This window comes from Archocentrus centrarchus, chromosome 14 (genome assembly GCF_007364275.1).
Source record: "Archocentrus centrarchus isolate MPI-CPG fArcCen1 chromosome 14, fArcCen1, whole genome shotgun sequence".
In the NCBI taxonomy this organism is placed as follows: domain Eukaryota; kingdom Metazoa; phylum Chordata; class Actinopteri; order Cichliformes; family Cichlidae; genus Archocentrus; species Archocentrus centrarchus.
Genome location: NC_044359.1, coordinates 931,256 through 950,065, shown reverse-complemented (window position 1 = coordinate 950,065; position 18,810 = coordinate 931,256). Strand labels below are relative to the sequence as shown.

At 46.2% G+C, this 18,810-nt stretch overlaps 1 protein-coding gene and 1 pseudogene across 1 annotated transcript in view; both read left to right on the top strand.

Annotated features, from left to right (window-relative positions):
• The window catches only part of LOC115791921 (GTPase IMAP family member 8-like), a 263,474-nt pseudogene that overhangs the window by 94,036 nt on the left and 150,628 nt on the right, over nucleotides 1-18,810 (top strand).
• Nucleotides 2,673-18,810, top strand: part of LOC115791927 (calcium/calmodulin-dependent protein kinase II alpha) — a 37,362-nt gene continuing 21,224 nt past the window's right edge. Inside the window, exons 1-3 of the mRNA XM_030746226.1 lie at nucleotides 2,673-2,847; nucleotides 4,642-4,736; nucleotides 16,281-16,340. Of these exons, the coding sequence (XP_030602086.1) occupies nucleotides 2,786-2,847; nucleotides 4,642-4,736; nucleotides 16,281-16,340 (217 nt within the window). The 5' untranslated portion in view covers nucleotides 2,673-2,785. The remainder of the gene's footprint in view (nucleotides 2,848-4,641; nucleotides 4,737-16,280; nucleotides 16,341-18,810) is intronic.

Sequence of the window (18,810 nt, the reverse complement as noted above, 5' to 3'; positions counted from 1 at the left end):
TTCAGGAAAAAGACCCCAGAGGTCTGGACCTGAGACAGAGAACAGGAAGTGTCCAAACAGAGATGGAAGGGCACCTTCTGGATTACCAGCAGGGTAACTGTGAGGGGATGATCCCGGGATCCTTTCCATCACAACATCCAGCCAAGAAGACTCTCTGGGAGGAAGACGTCACATGATCCAGGTGTAGCATAAATAGAAGACTACAAATCCACAGAGTTCAGCACAAGCTGCAAACACTGAGCAGCCGCAGGAACAGCCAGACTTTAAAAAGCTGTTACAGGCTGAGCAGCTCTGGCTGGATGTTCCCATGAAAGGGCAGAGTGATGCTCGCTGTTATTTATTGATGACGTGACAGGAGAAAGGTGGAGCGTACAGGGAGGTGCAGCAACACTTCACATGGACACGAGGAGCCGACCGTGGTGAGAAAGCAGAGTTAGCTTCATGGCGCTGCTGCAGACCAGCACGAGGAGGAAACTCACTGTGTGCTCGCAGCGTGCAGCATTCACACATCCGTCTGCAAAGCATTTCCATGCAGCTGAACATGAACACATGTCCAAATACGTTTGAGCCCCTGAAAACAGATCAGCAGAGGTTCCTCAGCAGGCAGTGAAACATTTAATCCCTCACACTAAAGCTGAGAGCCTGAACTTCAGCTGTGGTGTTGGAGCACACCGCCAACCTCACACAACCATCTCACAAACAGTGTAACTGTTTAAAGTGTGAATGAGGCCACAGAGAGAATCTCATCATGATTAGACAAAGGAAATCATGTAATCTGATTACAGGTACGGCCTGTTGGAGAAGCATGAATGTGTAGATCTTTTATTGTGATCTACGAGTCTCACAAACCCGAGCTCAGAGGAAGAAGCACCTGTCTCACTTTTACCACGCAGCACAGCTGGGAACGCCACGCAGGAACATCGAACCGGCCTGCCAGCTCCCACACTTCCTGATCCAGAACACTTTGTGCTGCAGCTCCCTGAAGCCTCTCTGCTCTCTGTGTACGCTCCATATCTGAGCTGCTGTTTGGGGTTAAAGGATGCTTTAGAAACCACAGTCTGTGGGGAGGGAGGGAGGGATTTTGTTTTGACAGAAGTACTTGTGGATTCAGATCCATCATTCTGAGGACATTTAAGAGGACTGTCACACCTTCAGTGGACGGTTCAGTAGTCAGACGTGTGTCTGTGGTCCAGGTTTGAGGATCGGGGTTTGGAGATGATGTTTGGAGATGTTCTGTTCCTCCTCCTGACTCAGGAAAACCTTCAGATTAATGAACAGAGAGTTTCAGCTTCACAGCCTCAAACAGCTGCTGCTGTCATCTTATTACAGTTAATGTTTACTTTGGAGCTAACCAATCACAAACCACCATATGCCATCACATCTGCTCACCGGCCCAGTGCTCCCAGTGTTCCCAGTGCTCTCAGAGGCGCTGGTCTGGTGTTTCACCCACTCACAGCTTGTTTCTCAGTGTTTGGTGGCAGCAGCTGCAGAGCTCAGGCTGAACTCTGCTGACCAATCAGCTCTGCTTCAATCCTCCTCTTCATCCCCAGAGAGGAGGAGGAGGAGGAGGAGGCTCAAAAGGAGGAAGCCAAGCAGAAAAGATGAGTGACAGAAAGACGAAGAGAGAAGCAGAAAGAAGGAAGCTCGTCCCAGCGGAGACAAACAGAGCTAAAAATAGAGGGAAAGAAAGGAGAGGTCGACTCCTCCGGCTGCTGGACGCGCACTCTCAAACACGAACCTGATCACTGTCAATACTCAGCGATCAATCGCAGCTCTGTCACACGACCAGCGATCAATCACCCCTCTGTGAGCAAACACAGGAAATGATCCGGCTCACACGTCAAGATGTTACTGTCTAAAACCCGAATATTCACAGCAACATCCACCAGGAATAAACAGGGTAACTGTAACAATGTAACTGATCCATAATGATGATGTCATTCAACTGATCCACTAATCAGCTGTTTCGGGTCTACAGCAGCCCCCAAAACACAAAACCTGCCGCCCCCGTCAGCTGGAAACACTGCAGGGATCTCAAGACTTCCAGGTGCTCTCAGACCTCCATGGTAACCCAGACCTCCAGATTTCCATGCTCCCAGATGTTTAGGGGCCTCCTGGTGCCCCCAGTCCTCCAAAGTCCCCCCCTGGACCTCCAGGTCATTGTAGCAGGTTTGCTCTCACCAGGACCTACAGCTGCTACTCCTGTAAAAATAATAGCATACCAGCATTTATAGCACTGAGTGAAGTGTTAACAGTAGTACTGGTAGCAGTAGTAGTATTAGCAGTAATAGTATCACTAATATTTGCAGTTTAATGTGCAGTTTTTGGTACTCTGATTCTTACTTTCAGCTCAGAGGATGCAGTTACCATAGCGACTCTGTGTGTGTGTGTGTGTGTGTGTGTGTGTGTGTGTGTGTGTGTGTGTGTGTGTGTGTGTGTGTGTGTGTGTGTGTGTGTGTGTGTGTGTGTCCTGCCCTCTGATTGGCTGGCGGGGGAGTGGGCGGGCAGGGCGAGCCTCTCGCAGCCTCAGATCGGCACAGAGAGACGGAGAGACGCGGCTCTTCCTCACTGCTCTCTCCATCATCCCTCCATCTTCCTCCTCCTCCTCTTCCTCCGTCCACAGCAAACTCTCTGCCTCCATCTCTGCTGCTGCTTCTTCTCTTTCTGCCTCCTCTTCTTCATTCCTCCGACACACACAGACGGGTCTAACTCTCGGCCTTCATCATCATCATCCTCAGAGGAAGACGACAGGGAGCTCCCTGACCCCTCGCCCCACAGGGTCACCATGGCAACGGTCATCTGCACTCGTTTTACTGAAGAGTATCAGCTGTACGAAGAGCTGGGCAAGTGAGTGTCATCCTCATCATCTTCATCACCGTAAAGTACCGCAGAGTTTCCATTCGTCCTTCATCATCATCATCATCATAATTATTTTATTACTACATCAATAAAATCATGGTAATCATGATTTTATAAAACATTTTAAATAATTTTCCTTATTCTTGTTGTTTATTATTATAAATCATAAATAAAAATCAGATATTTTAATTTTCGTTTAAAGTTTATTTTTTAATCTTATCCATGAAACTATTTTTTTCACATTTTATTTGAACTATTTGATTTGAACTAATTGATCTTTAATCAAGTTTATATTTTCTGCAGAATTTCATATGAGAATTATTATTTTAATTTATTTTCAATTCAGCAATTTTTTTATATTTTCCTCATAATCAGCTATTTTATTATTGAAATATTTATTATATATTATCACTGTTTATACTTTGAAGCTAAATATTGAAATTTATTTCACTTTAATTATTAATAATTAGATTTTTAATAATTAATCTAAGAATTAAAGCATTTTAAGACATTTTTAAATAATAATTATTATTATTATACAGGTGGTGTAAAAAAGATTTTATTAATTATGATTTGTTATATATTCAGATTTTGTACGACCCTCATTAGAATTTTAAATATCACATGAGTATTTTATTTCTGTTATTATGGTACATGTTTTACTGTAAACCGTGGCAACCGACAGGAGCACGACTTAATCATCTGATTATTTATAGATTATTGATTGTGCTGCTGATCAGCCGCTGATCAGGAAGGACGGCTGATGAATGCATAGAAGGATGGAGGGATAAGTGTAACACCTTCTGACCCCATCCCACTCACCACCCACACACACACACACACACACACACACACACACACACACACACACACACACACACACATAATGCCAGGTCTCTTACATAATGTGATGTGGGTGGCAGAATGCAGCTTTCATAAGAAACACAGAAAGCTTTCTGCAGAAACCACAGTTTCACTTCCAGCCATAAAATCATGTATAACTGCTCATCAATATTACAGGTATTGATTATTGCTTGATAAAAGCAGACTTAAAACAGCAAATACCCAGGCTCTTAATTCTTTTCCAGAATACACCTGGTCTTTCTTAAGGGATGCCAAATCTCCACAGACTGTATATCAAGGATGGATGTAGCCACCATGATGTCATCCATTTTCTCAGTATTATTGTAGGGTCTTTATGTTACAGTATAAAGCACATTGAGAATACTGTATGTTGTGATTTGGCGCTATATAAATAAACCGAATTGAATTGAATTGAATCGAATCCATTGGTATATGGAGTGTTGATTTTGGCCACTGGTATCTGGTTTTTGTAAGGAAGGTGGCCAAGCAGCAACCCCGGAGCTGAAAATAAAGCTAGCGCTGAAGCATTTTTAGGATTAGCAGGAATCCGTATCCCTGTCTCTGGATGGATACTAGGCTAGCTAGCATTAGCTCATAACGTAGCGCTCCAACCTTTTGTCCAAATATGGACACACCTGGAAACAAAAGACCGATATGATGGCAGCAAAAAAGATATTTAAGCCAAATAAAAAACCAAATGGTGATGTCGCAGTTCTTATTATACATCAGGATTGATTCACTTGGAGCCCGCCTCTTGTGGTCATTGGAGGAACTGCAGGTTTCGATGTTGGCTTCATATTTCAGTCCTGGAGGTTTCTCCTTACTTTAAAGTCCTGCAGGCTGGTGTCAGGCCCTTGTTATAAGATGATCTCTGTTCTGTGTAAGTCTGCTGATTGGTTCCTCCTGTCATGTTTCCAGGGGAGCGTTCTCAGTGGTGCGGCGCTGTGTGAAGGTTCTGTCCGGTCAGGAGTACGCCGCCAAGATCATCAACACCAAGAAGCTGTCTGCCAGAGGTGAGGACCTGAAGGACACACTCACAGTGCCGGGCTGACCCGGAGTCAGAGCGTTACACAAACACTCAACCCCGAGCTTTAATGAGGCCCACGGGGAAGCCTGAACCCTCGACCTTCACACAAACAGCCTCACAATCCACACACACAGCAGGTCCTCACGCAGAGAACGACCTTTGACCCACAAGAGCTGTCCTGTAAGAGTCACGTGATCAGACTGCTTCCAGGATGGGATTTTTGTGTGTGGGAGGTTGTGCTCTTTATATGCTATAGGAGGCCTTGTTTCTATCCACAGTATTCCTGACTTCGCGCCACTACCCATAATTCATAGCGGAAGCCGGTAGTTTACTTCTGTTTGCGCTGTTGTTCACGGTTGCGGGCTTACACGCTTGCCGTTCATTTAAACATTTTAACACTGCAGTTTCTTTTACCTGCCTAAATGGTACCACATCAGAGGTGGAGACATTGCAAGGATGTTTTAAAAAGCAGCGAGGTAACAGTGCCTCACCCGTAACTGGTGTAAATGACATGAAATTATGGCCTGAAGTCGCTACATCCACATTATCGGTTACCTTGTTTTTTCCGAAGGTGTTGATGGCAAAGAATCACGTAATTATAAGAGCACCAGATTACCTTCAAAGCAATAAAATCAATAAAGTAATGCTGAACAAACAAGGCAACATTGTTTTCCTTAAAGCAGCTGTAGAGCCGAGCCAGAGCATCGGCCAAGCTAAGCACTTAGCATGGGTCATGCTAAGGGAAAGTGGAGCGGAGGAGACAGTCAGCTGTTCCTGTATCTCTGATTAGGGAAATCATGTAGTGATGCTGCAGCTATTCTGTGGAAGGTAAATCACTGATCTGGATATCAGAGTGTTCAGATCACTGAAACAGAAACACTGGACTGGCTGAAGGCTGTGATCGAGGAGACACACAGCTGTCATCCTGCTAACTGCTACGTGTTTACATGAAGGCAGGCATTGTTTAAGCTTTGTGTAGGCTGTATGCTGTAGTGTCACACTATAAATAAAATAACGTAAAAAAATAAGAGGCTGTACATTAAAGGAAAACTTAAAACATAAGGAAACTAGAAGCACTCAGAGAGCGCAAACCTCCGCCAAGGCCATAGGGTCACTGACGCTGTAATACGTGTATCTAAATACTGTGAAATAATCTTTCATCTTTCCCAGACAACTATAACCCTCTATCCCGCAATAGTGAAGAATCCCTGGATCCAGATCATGATCCAGATCACCGCCAAAATTTAATCACTTCTTCCTCTTGTCATTTCCAACCACTCCACAAAATTTCATCGAAATCCGTTCATAACTTTTGGAGTAATCCTGCTGACAAACAAACAAACAAACAAACAAACAAACAGACAGACAGACAGACAGACAAACAAACCAACGCGACCGAAAACATAACCTCCTTGGCAGAGGTAAAAATACAGTAATAGGATGTGCAACTGGGTAGTATAAATTTGGGGAAAAAGAACAAATTTACAGAATAAAATAATTTGAAAAAATGGACAGACTGATGTAGTGACAACCGACAACAGCACAAGTTGAACCCGAGCTCATGTTCCAACTAATAAAGCCGCCTGTTACAGCACGAAGTAACCGAATTTTGTCATTAACTCTGGCTCTGACTTTGGGTAACCAGAAGTATAAAACCGTAAAGCGGAAGTAGCCGTCTGTCATGGAGCCTACGTATGCTCTTACAGAAACCTGTGGATTGATCAGCTGAATGTACATCCCAGTGCACCGGGTCAAAGTTCGTACTCAGTGTGGTGCAAACCACAGGAAGTAATGAGTTTCAGAGCCCAGTGGGACTACTGTGGCGTTGCATGTGAGGAGCAACTTATCTCATTAAGACCCAATCACACTGGCCTAGAGACCAGCTGACGACCTGCAGTCTGTAGGGAAACGCATCGTTGCTGAGGTTACTGGGTGGTTGCTGGGTGATAGGTGGCTGGTTGCTGGGTGGTTGCTGGGTGGTTGCTGGGTGATAGGTGGGTGGTTGCTGGGTGGTTGCTGGGTGATAGGTGGGTGGTTGCTGGGTGGTTGCTGGGTGATAGGTGGATGGTTACTGGGTGGTTGCTGGGTGATAGGTGGATGGTTGCTGGGTGGTTGCTGGGTAGTTGCTGAGTAGTTGCTGGGCAGTTGCTGGTTGATAGGTGAATGGTTGCTGGGTGGTTACTGGGTGGTTGCTGGGTGATAGGTGGGTGGTTGCTGGGTGGTTGCTGGGTGATAGGTGGATGGTTGCTGGGTGGTTGCTGGGTGATAGGTGGGTGGTTGCTGGGTAGTTGCTGAGTAGTTGCTGGGTGGTTGCTGGGTAGTTGCTGAGTAGCTGCTGAGTAATTGCTGGGTGGTTGCTGGGTGATAGTTGGGTGGTTGCTCTGTGGTTGCTGGGTAGTTGCTGAGTAGCTGCTGAGTAGTTGCTGGGTGGTTGCTGGGTAGTTGCTGAGTAGCTGCTGAGTAATTGCTGGGTGGTTGCTGGGTGGTTGCTGGGTAGTTGCTGAGTAGCTGCTGAGTAGTTGCTGGGTGGTTGCTGGGTAGTTGCTGAGTAGCTGCTGAGTAATTGCTGGGTGGTTACTGGGTGGTTGCTGGGTGATAGGTGGGTGGTTGCTGGGTGGTTGCTGGGTGATAGGTGGGTGGTTGCTCGGTGGTTGCTGGGTAGTTGCTGAGTAGCTGCTGAGTAGTTGCTGTGTGGTTGCTGGGTAGTTGCTGAGTAGCTGCTGTGTAATTGCTGGGTGGTTACTGGGTGGTTGCTGGGTGATAGGTGGGTGGTTGCTGGGTGGTTGCTGGGTGATAGGTGGGTGGTTGCTCGGTGGTTGCTGGGTAGTTGCTGAGTAGCTGCTGAGTAGTTGCTGGGTGGTCCCCCTGAAACCTCCCTGTGACTCCTCTGCTCGCTGACACAGATCCCTGCGGTCCCCTGTAGGTTCACTCACTGACCATCAGGAACTTGAAAAAGTTGGACTCAAACCTGGAATGTGTTCACCTTCAAAGTAAAAGTTGTGGGGGGTTTTTTAAACATCTTGGTTTCAGCAGTAAGGCACAGCTTTTACTTTGAAAGCAGACACTCGCCAACCGCTCCGTGGCTTCAGTGCAAACCGTCCAATCACAGGGAGGTTTGTGGTGCTCCGTCATTGACACCCAGCAGCTGCTCACCAACCAGTCGAGGAGTTTCTCTCGTGATCAGTGATTACCAGGCAACAGCCAACTGGTCTCTGGGCCTGTGATCTCAGTAAACGCTGTTTGGGTGGATGAGGTTGAGCGTGCTCTCTGTCAGAGGTAACGAAGCACAGGTGCAGACACCTGTAGACTCAGTGCAGTCCTCAGACACCTGTCAGAAACAGATCTTCACTGTTACTGCCTGCATGTAAGATCTCAGCCTCGTTACTTTAGGTCATTGGTTCAGACATTGCACCGATTTCAGCTGAGATGGAGGAGGAGTAACAGAAAACAATCCTATTGTCCATCCATTGTTGGTGCTGATGACTGATGTAGACGACAGAGGCTAAAACATGGAGGGAGCAGGAGCACAAAGACGCACATCTGTGTCACGAAGCTCCTTTTCACTTTTATGAGGCTGAATCAGGTCTTTCTGCCAGTTCCTACCAGAGGACGGTTAATGAACTTCTGCCTGAGTGAGGAGCACGCTCAGTCGTGTGAAGCCTCGTCAGCTCATAGTTTGGGTCCTCGTGTGGCAGTGTTGGCGATGGGTGGACTAATGTTAGCGAGTGCTGCTCAGAGTCGATGCTGAAGCAGAGATGCGTTGAGGTGTTCAGAGCTCGGCAACCTCGTCCCGAGTCGTCACATCGAAGTCACAGACCATTAGAGGAGGCTGAGAGTCAGAGGAGGTGGAGGAGGAGGAGGAGGTGGAGAATACTGTTCAGACGTCTGCAGTAAAAAGTCTTTCTCACATGAAACAGCTGCAGATGTTTCCTCATGTATTCCATACCATCTTCTTTATGGGAGAAACCTGCTGAATGGAATAAACCTGTCCTGGAACAAATGAGCCAATCAGACTCTGCTTTTATGATGACAGCCGTGCTTACGTATGTTTTATGTATGTTTTCTCACTCACTCAAGCTGAGTGTAACACGGAGAGTGATGACCTCGGAGTCCACATCAGCAGCATGGAGGGGCGACGGCTGATGAGGTCACATCCTGTTTTTCATGTTTCTGTCAAGAAGAGATTCTGTTGAAGTCTGCATGTTACAAATGAGTGACACACCTGTCTCTCTGACATCACGGCCCCCGCATCAGGACACGATCTTGCATCTTTGCAAATTTCTAACTGAGAAACAGTTTGAACCACTCCTTCCTGGATTTTAGGCCCCTCCCACTTTTGTGGCTTTGCATACCTAAATCAGGTGGCCTGTGCGTGTTCCTCAGAGTGTGTGTTACTGTGGAGAAACTCACCGACAGGTGTTTTAATGACATCAGCAGCAGGGTAATATCACACGTTATTACAGTTCAGATAACGGCAGCGCTCATCTGATTTTCTCGCTGACTTCCTGTAAATGAGTTTCAAATTTGGACCTTCTTCCTCCTCCTCCTCCTCGTCTCCCACACATTCGAGCTCGATGGTAAAACTGAGAGAAACAGTGAAGCTGCATCTTTGTCTCCATTCTGTTCTTTTTTTTTTCATATCACTATTCTGGTTTGAGATTTCCTTTGGTTGCTTAGCAACACCCTGCAAAGTTGACAAAGAAGTGTGTGTGCGTGTGTGCCTGTGTGTGTTCATCTCTCCATCTCCTTCCCTTCAGTCGGACTCTGCAGGACAAACTGCTGCTGAGGCGTCGACTCGGTTATATAACTAACGTCTCTGCAGGTGTTCGGCTCACCTGCTGCGAGGAAACGTCCAATCAGATCACTGTAACATCGTCACAGTGCGGTCACAGAGGGAGGGTTCATCCACTCACCTGATATCAGCTTCAAACCTGCAGCATTAAACACACGACATTAACGAAGTGATCAGCTGCAGCCCCGCCACATCTGATCTGTCAATCAAACTAACAGAGCAGCTCGAGCGACGACAAAGGAATCAATTAGTCCCTGAATCACAGTAAAACCAGCCAATAACTCACATTACTACATTATTAGGATGGATTTTTAAAAAATTATCATTAAAAAAGTCAGTAATAAATAAATAAATGATAAATAAATATAGAATATATATTTATTTTGTATGATTATAGAACTAAATTTTCAATAATTATTAAAAATAAATCAGAAAAAATATCCTCAGAACAGATAAAAATACATAAAAAAAGAATTTTTTTAAATCATAAAATCAACAGAATAAGATTTGCAGTCATTTAAAAAATCTGAAAACATTTAAGAAAATATTTTTCTTAGTCCAAATAAAGCAGAGAATCCACAGGAGCATAAATAAATAAATGAAGCACAGACGGAGGTTTGGAATAAAGAATGAGGTGAGAACAAACTGAGCGAGTTTTCCTGCAGCTCACGTTAAAGTGAGCGTGCAGAACCCGTCAGACGCCCTCAGAGGTCACGTGTCCACACGCCAAACAGCTGCCTCCACATCTCAGCGCCGATGAGCCCGCTGCCGCTCACGGGTCAGTAAAAAAGCCGTTTCTTCTCTGAGGTGGACCTTCCTGCACGTCACGCTCAGAGTCTCAGGTCAGAGCATCTCAGAGATGATTCTGCACCTCAGACCTGCTCCGACGGTCCAGCAGAGCAGTCTGTCCTCCTCATGCCCACCGCCTGAACCTGTGCTGGATTCATCACCATATTCACCCTCTCAGAGCATCAGGTATCTCAGCCCACCCGACTGAGATGCTTCCTCAGGCCTGTGGATGCTCTCCGTCCATCCACACAGGTTTGGAGCTACGAGCTGCACAGACATCTGCCTTCTCTTTCTGTCATGGAAGCAGATGATGCTTCAGCTCGTGGAGCTCAAAGACCCACAAACCTCATCAGAAACACTGGGCAGGAACCCAAGGTCCCTCAAAGATGAGCAGGGACCTCGGTGTTCCACGCAGGAGCTGCTTCCTTTCCAAAATCTACGTTTGCCACCCAAAAGCTTAATGCTGACTTCCATTTTACCATCACGAGATCCTTTAAGTACGACATGCTCGCAGCGCTCTGGAACGCCGCATATACGGGCAGCCAATGGCTCGCCATGCTGACGTCACATGTACTGACTCACATTCCAGGCCCCGGTTGGCCCAGTAACCATTCATCCAGGCCTCTTTCCCACCAACAGGGTTCCGGAGCCCGTGCCGTAATTTGAACCGTTCAACGGGTTCAATTCCGGCCCCCCAAACTAGCTGGTCTCGAACCAGGAACGCGTGCGGAAAGCGGCAGAAGGGCGTGACTCTGCCGTCTCAACATCAAGTTTTCTACCATATTACATGTGTATTACATTAGAAAAGCGAAGTGATTTTCACGGCTGTGAATTAGGTTGGGCTCTAAGGCTGAACTTGCTGCTTTGTATCAGTTCATATCACAGATAAAAGGACACAAAGTGCGTACTTGTCGTCTTGCTCTGATCGCTGTCTGTGTTTCCCTCTGTGCTGCACACAGATGCTGCAGTAGTTTGGTTTGGACCCTAAAACGTATTTGCAGTCAGCAGCTGACGTCCGTTACAGAGAGCAGAGCACGACCCGCACTCAGGGCCGCTCACCTGAGCTCAGAGAATAGAAGCTGCAGTAGAAACTCGCCGTGAGGAGGAGCGCTCTGTTTGAGTCGTTTCCTCCTGAAAACGCCAGTTTGATCATCAGACTGTGAGTCAAACACCATCTGATCCAACAATCACATGTTCTCTGAAGCAGCAGCAGTGTGAGCGTGTTTGAAGTGTGTGTGTGTGTGTGTGTGTGTGTGCTGATGTCTCTGACAGGAAGAGTGGTGCTCAGCTCTGCAGGTTGCTTTGATTGGGGGGATTCCTGATCATGCAGTATGTGTGTGTGTGTGATGTGTGTGTGAGATGTGTGCGTCGTGTTTGTGTGATGTGTGCGTCCTGTGGATGTGTGTGTGTGTGTGTGATGTGTGCGTCCTGTGGATGTGTGTGTGTGATGTGTGCGTCCTGTGGATGTGTGAAGCGGCTCGTGTTGCCAGCCTTTGTTTGGAGCTTCAGAGCTGCTGCTCAGTGGGAAACCTCCCTCAGCAAGTTCTGTGTTGGCTGCCGGACACTCGTCGCCTCTTCTCTGAGCCGAGCATCGGCTGGTCTGGGATCAGTCGCTGCGGGAGATGAAGGGGGGGGGGGGTCAACAGAGCCGAGTTCAGAGGAGCCAAAGCCGACCACAGAGCCCCGAACAATCAGGCTCCATTTATACTGAGTAACTTGTGGTGTGATCGTCGCAGAACCGCAGCTAATGGCTTCCACTCAGCACACATTATGATCTAATTAAACAGTTACTGGAAGGGAAGCAGCTGCTTTCTCTCACTGCTCTCACTAAATGAGTTTCTCATGGTTTTAAATGTCCTCTAAAGTCCACATGATGCACTCAGCTGCAAGAAAAAAACACTCGGAAGCAACTTTAATTGATTCCACACCGACAGCAACTCCAAGGAACTTCTGATGTCTCATATTTTGTAGCTCATGAGCTGCAAATACACCTGTGATACAGACTCTAGTTTGGGTTTCGTGCAGACTGAATGAATAACAGATGAACCTGTTGGTTCTACTGAGCGGCGACAGTGAAGATCCGGGCTGTGAGTTTGCGGTTGGGTGGGAAACCTGTTTCCTGTGCAGTGTTTGTCAGCCTGTGGACGACCAGGAGTGAAACCCAGAAGGAAACTCGGTGGAAAATAAACAGTTTAATGAGCCAGATCATTATGGGTTTAATAAGGGGCTCAGTTCAGGGGCCACCCACTCACAGCATGGGGTGGCTTTGGCTCAGGAGGTAGAGCAGGTCATCTACTAAATGGATGGTCGGTAGTTCAATTCCTGGCTGCTCCAGTCTATGTGCCAAAGTATCTTCGGGCAAGATTCTGAACCCTGAGTTGCTCTCCGATGCAACCGTCAGAGTTTGAATGTGTGACAGTAACCAGTTAGCTGTAGAAGGAAGGGCTTTTATGAATGGGTGGATGAAATATGTTGTATGAGTGAGTGCTCAGCTAGAGTAGAAACGTGCTATAAGAACCAGTCCATTTACTAGACAGTCAAACTGGTCTCAGGTGTGTTGGACCAGTAAAACCAGTGCACGTGAAAACATCGCTCCACATTTTCCCGTCTTCACTGTAAATTTGGAAGCATTCACCTCGGCCAGAGAGCGAGCCCTTTACCCCCACAGAGGGTGTTATTTCTGACTGAATTATTTTATTATATGAGTGATCATTCATAAACAGCCTGAGGTGGCTTTAGGACCATTTATAAATATAAATATGTGTTTTTCACGTTCAGTCTGCTGGGATTTCGTGTGTCACAGTTTGCAGGTCTCACAGCTGTATTTCACATCTTTCTGAGTCTAAATATACCGTATGTCTCGATCGGCAAATAAGTAATGTTCCACCCATGTTCCCTCCTGTGTCGTAGTGCTGCCATTACCAAAGGAACAGCTGTTCACTGAAAAACTGGAGAACTTTGTGACTTTACTGAAGGGCCAAGTTGGACCCTTTGGTGATCCAGTTCTGGCTCCCGGGCTGCATGTTTGACACCATTGATTTAATGTACATTTATTGCATTTAGCTTTTCAAAACCACCTCTCGGTTTGCGTACTGGTGTACCTCTGGAAGAGAGTGTGTAACATCAGTTATTACCTTTGTTTGTGACTTTTCTTGTTCTTTGACAGCAGCTTTAACCCTTTATTTAACTAAAATTCAGCTTTTAATAACATAAAAGATCAAATCTGTGGTATCTGAGCCTTAAACTTTCTTCAAGTCTGAAGTTAGAAAAAGTCTGAGAGTCACACACACGTGTTCACTCTGTATGCAGATGATACTGTGTTATACGTCTGAGGTGAAAAAGTGAAATCAGCTTGTTCTTCCGCTTAACATATTTAAGAACTTCCAGCTCAAACAGAAACAACAGAAATCAGTTCATTTTTCTAACAGCTGACAGTAAACCACCAGCAGGTGACCTAAACACTGTGCTCCATCCCAGGATCCTTTGTGCCAGGAGAGATAATCAAATTTTACTGAAGTATCTCTAACACGGCAGCAGCTAGCATCCAGAGAGGAGCATCCACAGTGAATCTGTCAGGGAGAAGCTTTAGTCTGCACCTCTGACCCAGCTGAGCGGTCTCAATGCACTTGATGGTGTGAAAAATTAAATTTTATCCACCATCCCACCTGTCCATCATTTTAAAAGGGAACCTATGGTTTTCATGTTCTGTCACATATATATATTAGAGGAAACTGTATAGCTGGATTTTAGCCTCCATGACTCCACCCACTGATTTCAGAACATTTTGTTTGGCAACAGACATGCTGATGTGACCATATTTGATTGACAGGATGATGTTAGCATCACACACACACATACCTGAAAATCAGTGATCAGCAACATCCAAATAAATCCTCAAATTTCACTCTGCAAACTGGAGCTCCGCCTTCTCAGACAGTCTGTTAGTCCAATGAAGCCACAGCAGCCATATTATTGATCAGATAATTGCATTAAAAATGCTCCAAAAGGCTCCAACAGCCCGAACACGGTGCAGAGGTCCAGTTCAGGGACTCCAGTTAGCTGAGAGGAAGCCTAGCACCCCTTCACCTTCTACTCTTTGACTCTGGGATGCAGTCAGTGGGTGTGCGGGTACAAATCTCCATTTCATTTGCCATGTATTGTTTAGGAATGCAGATACATGAACTAAATCCTGATCCAATCAGATAAACGTGATCCCTCCTCTGCTCCACACAGACAGTTCCTCTGCATTAGTGAGATTATCAGAGGAGGACGTGGAGTTCGGACACTCCTCGAGTGAAATTTGGAGAATTCAGAGCAAACATGGTGGGAGGAGCTTCTTTAAACCTTGCTGTGGGGAAAGCTAACCAAACTTTTTCAGAGGTTTCTATCGGGTTCCACTGCTGCTTCTATTCATGCTGGTTCTATTCATGCTGGTTCTATTCATACTGAATCTATTCATGCTGGTTCTATTCATGCTGGTTCTATTCATACTGAATCTATTCATGCTGTTCTATTCATGCTGTTCTATTGTGCTGATTCTATTCATGCTGGTTCTATTCATGCTGATTTCTATTCATGCTGATTCTATTCATGCTGGTTCTATTCTTGCTGGTTCTATTCATGCTGATTCTATTCATGCTGTTCTATTCATGCTGATTCTATTCATGCTGTTCTATTCATGCTGATTCTATTCATGCTGGTTCTATTCATGCTGATTCGATTCATGCTGATTCCATTCATGCTGGTTCTATTCATGCTGGTTCTATTCATGCTGCTTCTATTCATGCTGATTCTATTCATGCTGCTTCTATTCATGCTGGTTCTATTCATGCTGGTTCTATTCATGCTGATTCTATTCATGCTGGTTCTATTCATGCTGCTTCTATTCATGCTGGTTCTATTCATGCTGATTCTATTCATGCTGATTCTATTCATGCTGGTTCTATTCATACTGAATCTATTCATGCTGTTCTATTTGTGCTGTTCTATTTGTGCTGATTCTATTCATGCTGGTTCTATTCATGCTGATTCTATTCATGCTGGTTCTATTCATGCTGGTTCTATTCTTGCTGGTTCTATTCATGCTGATTCTATTCATGCTGATTCTATTCATGCTGTTCTATTCATGCTGATTCTATCATGCTGGTTCTATTCATGCTGGTTCTATTCATGCTGATTCCATTCATGCTGATTCCATTCATGCTGGTTCTATTCATGCTGCTTCTATTCATGCTGGTTCTATTCTTGCTGGTTCTATCATGCTGATTCTATTCATGCTGATTCTATTCATGCTGCTTCTATTCATGCTGAATCTATTCATGCTGGTTCTATTCATGCTGATTCCTTTCATGCTGATTCCATTCATGCTGCTTCTATTCATGCTCATGCTGGTTCTATTCATGCTGGTTCTATTCATGCTGCTTCTATTCATGCTGCTTCTATTCGTGCTAGTTCTATTGTTCGTTAAGGTAATTTAGATGTGGAGGTGTTTGAGAAGGCTGCAGAGGTGAGAGCACAGACCTGATTGGTCGACAGAATTCAGACAAAGAAAGCTTCCTGTCTACATTTATGTGCCGTTTACAGAGATGAGGCGAAGCCTGTTTGAGTGTTACTGAAGGTTTGTCCTGGGTGGGTCTGTACATATGCATGCTTTCTCTTTGTGATCGGACTCGTTTCTGACATGAAAGCTCACTTCCTGCTGTCTGTCACACCTGTGATCACCTGACCTCAGCCTTTTTGCCTCCCTGCTGAAAATCAGCGTCAATTCAAACACAGATCAGTTTCTACCTGCAGGACTGAAGGAGGTCCAGATGTTCTGATCCTCTGTCCTGATCAGTAAACAGGAGTTTTCACTGATCAGAGATCAGCTCTGCAGGAGGCAGATGTGGAGGGGAAGCTCGTGATCGGACCTCTGATCAGTAATCACTGTGTTTGTGTTTGTGTTGTCAGATCATCAGAAGTTGGACCGTGAAGCTCGAATCTGTCGGTTACTGAAACACCCCAACATTGGTGAGTAATACTGCATGTACTGCATGTACTAATACTGCTGTACATTCCTCTGCTGCTAAAGGCTGTGAGGGCAACGAAGGCGGCGATGTGATCAAGGAGTCGTTATCAGAGCGGAGGAGACAGACGAGGTTTGCCTCCTACACGCTGATCTCTGACCAGCTGCAGCTGCTTCACAGCACAGCTGGAAGGAAAACCTGCACTGAGTACTGCAGATACTCTGAGACTGAGACAGTCTGGGACACAGGGACGTCTCTCCTGTCTTTGCTTCCTGTGCAGCTTAGAGCCTGTTATAAATGAGCTCTCATTAAAGTGTTTAACCCGAGAACTTTCAATGATCTGATCTCAGTGCTTCCTCTGCTCAGTCCTGATGAAGCTGGAGGGACAAAGGAGGAGAAACAGGAATCTAAACACGGAAAACCAGGAGCTAAATCCAAGGAAATGGGATAAACGAGAAGAACTCACACAGGAACAGACGTCTCGATAAAGCGTAGAAGCACACACAGACACACAGAGGGCTGATTAGACACAGGAGGTGCACACAGGGAAGCCGCCGCTGTGGGAGTGTCCTCGGGTACATCGATCCCGTGTCACGAGGCTCCTCCAGGACGCAGCTTCTGCCTCAGACCTCAGACCTCCGCTCACAGCTGTGCTGCTTCCGTTTCTGGTTTGATGAGCTCCGACTTTCTCTTCATGTATTTCGGTGCTTTAATCGCTGCCTTTAAATCAGTTTCATTAATAAAGTGATGTGATTCGCTGATGACTGCAGAAATACTACCCCCCGGCTCTTCATGGACCCCAGAGGGGAAATTCAACAAGCAGTGACCTCACACATTTCACCCAAACAGGAGGAAGCATCTCACATTAAAGGCAGCTTCTACTTTCTCACGCTTTAACCCGACAGAGTCCTGCAGCTTTTATCAAATCTAAAAGGACTCCACGTCTGCCTCAGGCCCCCTCTGACAGATGTTTGTGGAGTGACTCAGGAGGCCCACCTCTCCTGTATCTCAGCCCTGCACTTATGAAAGGACAGCGGCTCTTCATCACCTTCATCCTCCACCTCGTCTTCCCGTTGAGGCTGTGTGAGGTGTTTCAGTGCTCGAGGAGGCTCTTTGATCCCAACAGGACATCAAACCTGACACCCCCACCCCCACAGATTCACGCTGCATACACCTTCTTAACATCCACCAGGTTACCAACCACCTGTTCAGGTGCAGAGGAGGGGTCACCTCTGCCCTTTGATACTGAAGCTGACAGAGCTGTGAGGCCAAAAGACGACCCCTGATGAAGGAAACGTTTCTGAGATCATACTGGTTCAGCTAAAGTGCAGCCTCCCCTCCACTCAGGTGGAGTCTGAGGGTACGAGCAGCAGGAATGAGCTACACACACTCCTCCTCTCTGAAAGGAGCTGGTTGAAGTGCTTCATCTGACCCTACTGGAGGAGGTGTTTCAGGCATTTCAACTAGGAGGAGACCATGGGACAGACCCAGGACATGCTGGAGAGATTAGATCTCACTGTTGCCCCAGAAGAGAAGGAGAAAGAGGAAGAGGAGAAGCAGAAGGAGGAGGAGAAGGAGGAGCAGGAGGTTTCCATGGGATTGCACCCAATGATCCCCTCAAACCAAAAAAATATGGCCACTAAAAAATATCATTTCAGTGTCACTGACTGAAATCCATCTGTGCATGCCCCTGCTGGAGAAGAGCGCCTCCTATGGGACAGGAAGTACAGGGAGTGGGAGTTAGGCATTCTGCCAGGAATTCTCTGGCTTCACTCTTCAGACCAGGAAGCTGCCTCCATCTTTTACATATGCTGTGTATATTTATGATGTGTGATGTTTGATTAGAGCTGAAAAAGGAAACAGGAATAATGTCTGCAGCTCTGAGCCTGCAGCTTAATGAGTCCTCATCAGATCATCTCCTGCTAATGACGTTCCAGAGAAAACTGCAGCAAACTGACTGGAACATGAAGCTCTTTGAGAGTTCTGTGATATTTGCAGCCTCCTCTCAGGACTCAGAGGAGCTTCATCTCCTCAGAAGGACGGAGGAGTCGCTGGTTCTCGGCCAGCTCGGTGAGGAGGAGCGCAGAGTGTGTGGGAACCGTTCAGAGCTGAAACCATTTAACAGCAAACTGATCTCTGCACAGAGCCGCCACTTCCTGTGAATAATTCAGAATAAAAGCCCAGCAGGAGAAGCCGTCACTGACAGCAGCTTCAGGCCAAGGATCAGAAATCACCACAAAAACGCACAAATCTTCAGACTGAAGCAACAAACTGAGTCCAAACAAACACTACAATCAGTCAGATGTTCAAATGTGACCTCACATGGACCCGACTGGCCAATCAGCAGCCTGCAGCTGAACCGAGCAGCCAATCAGAGTGCTGTGTGGGCAGGCGATGCTCTACAGATACAGAGGAGTGTTACATAACTGTGTGTGCGCACCAGTGTGTGTGTGTGTGTGTGTGTGTGTGTGTGT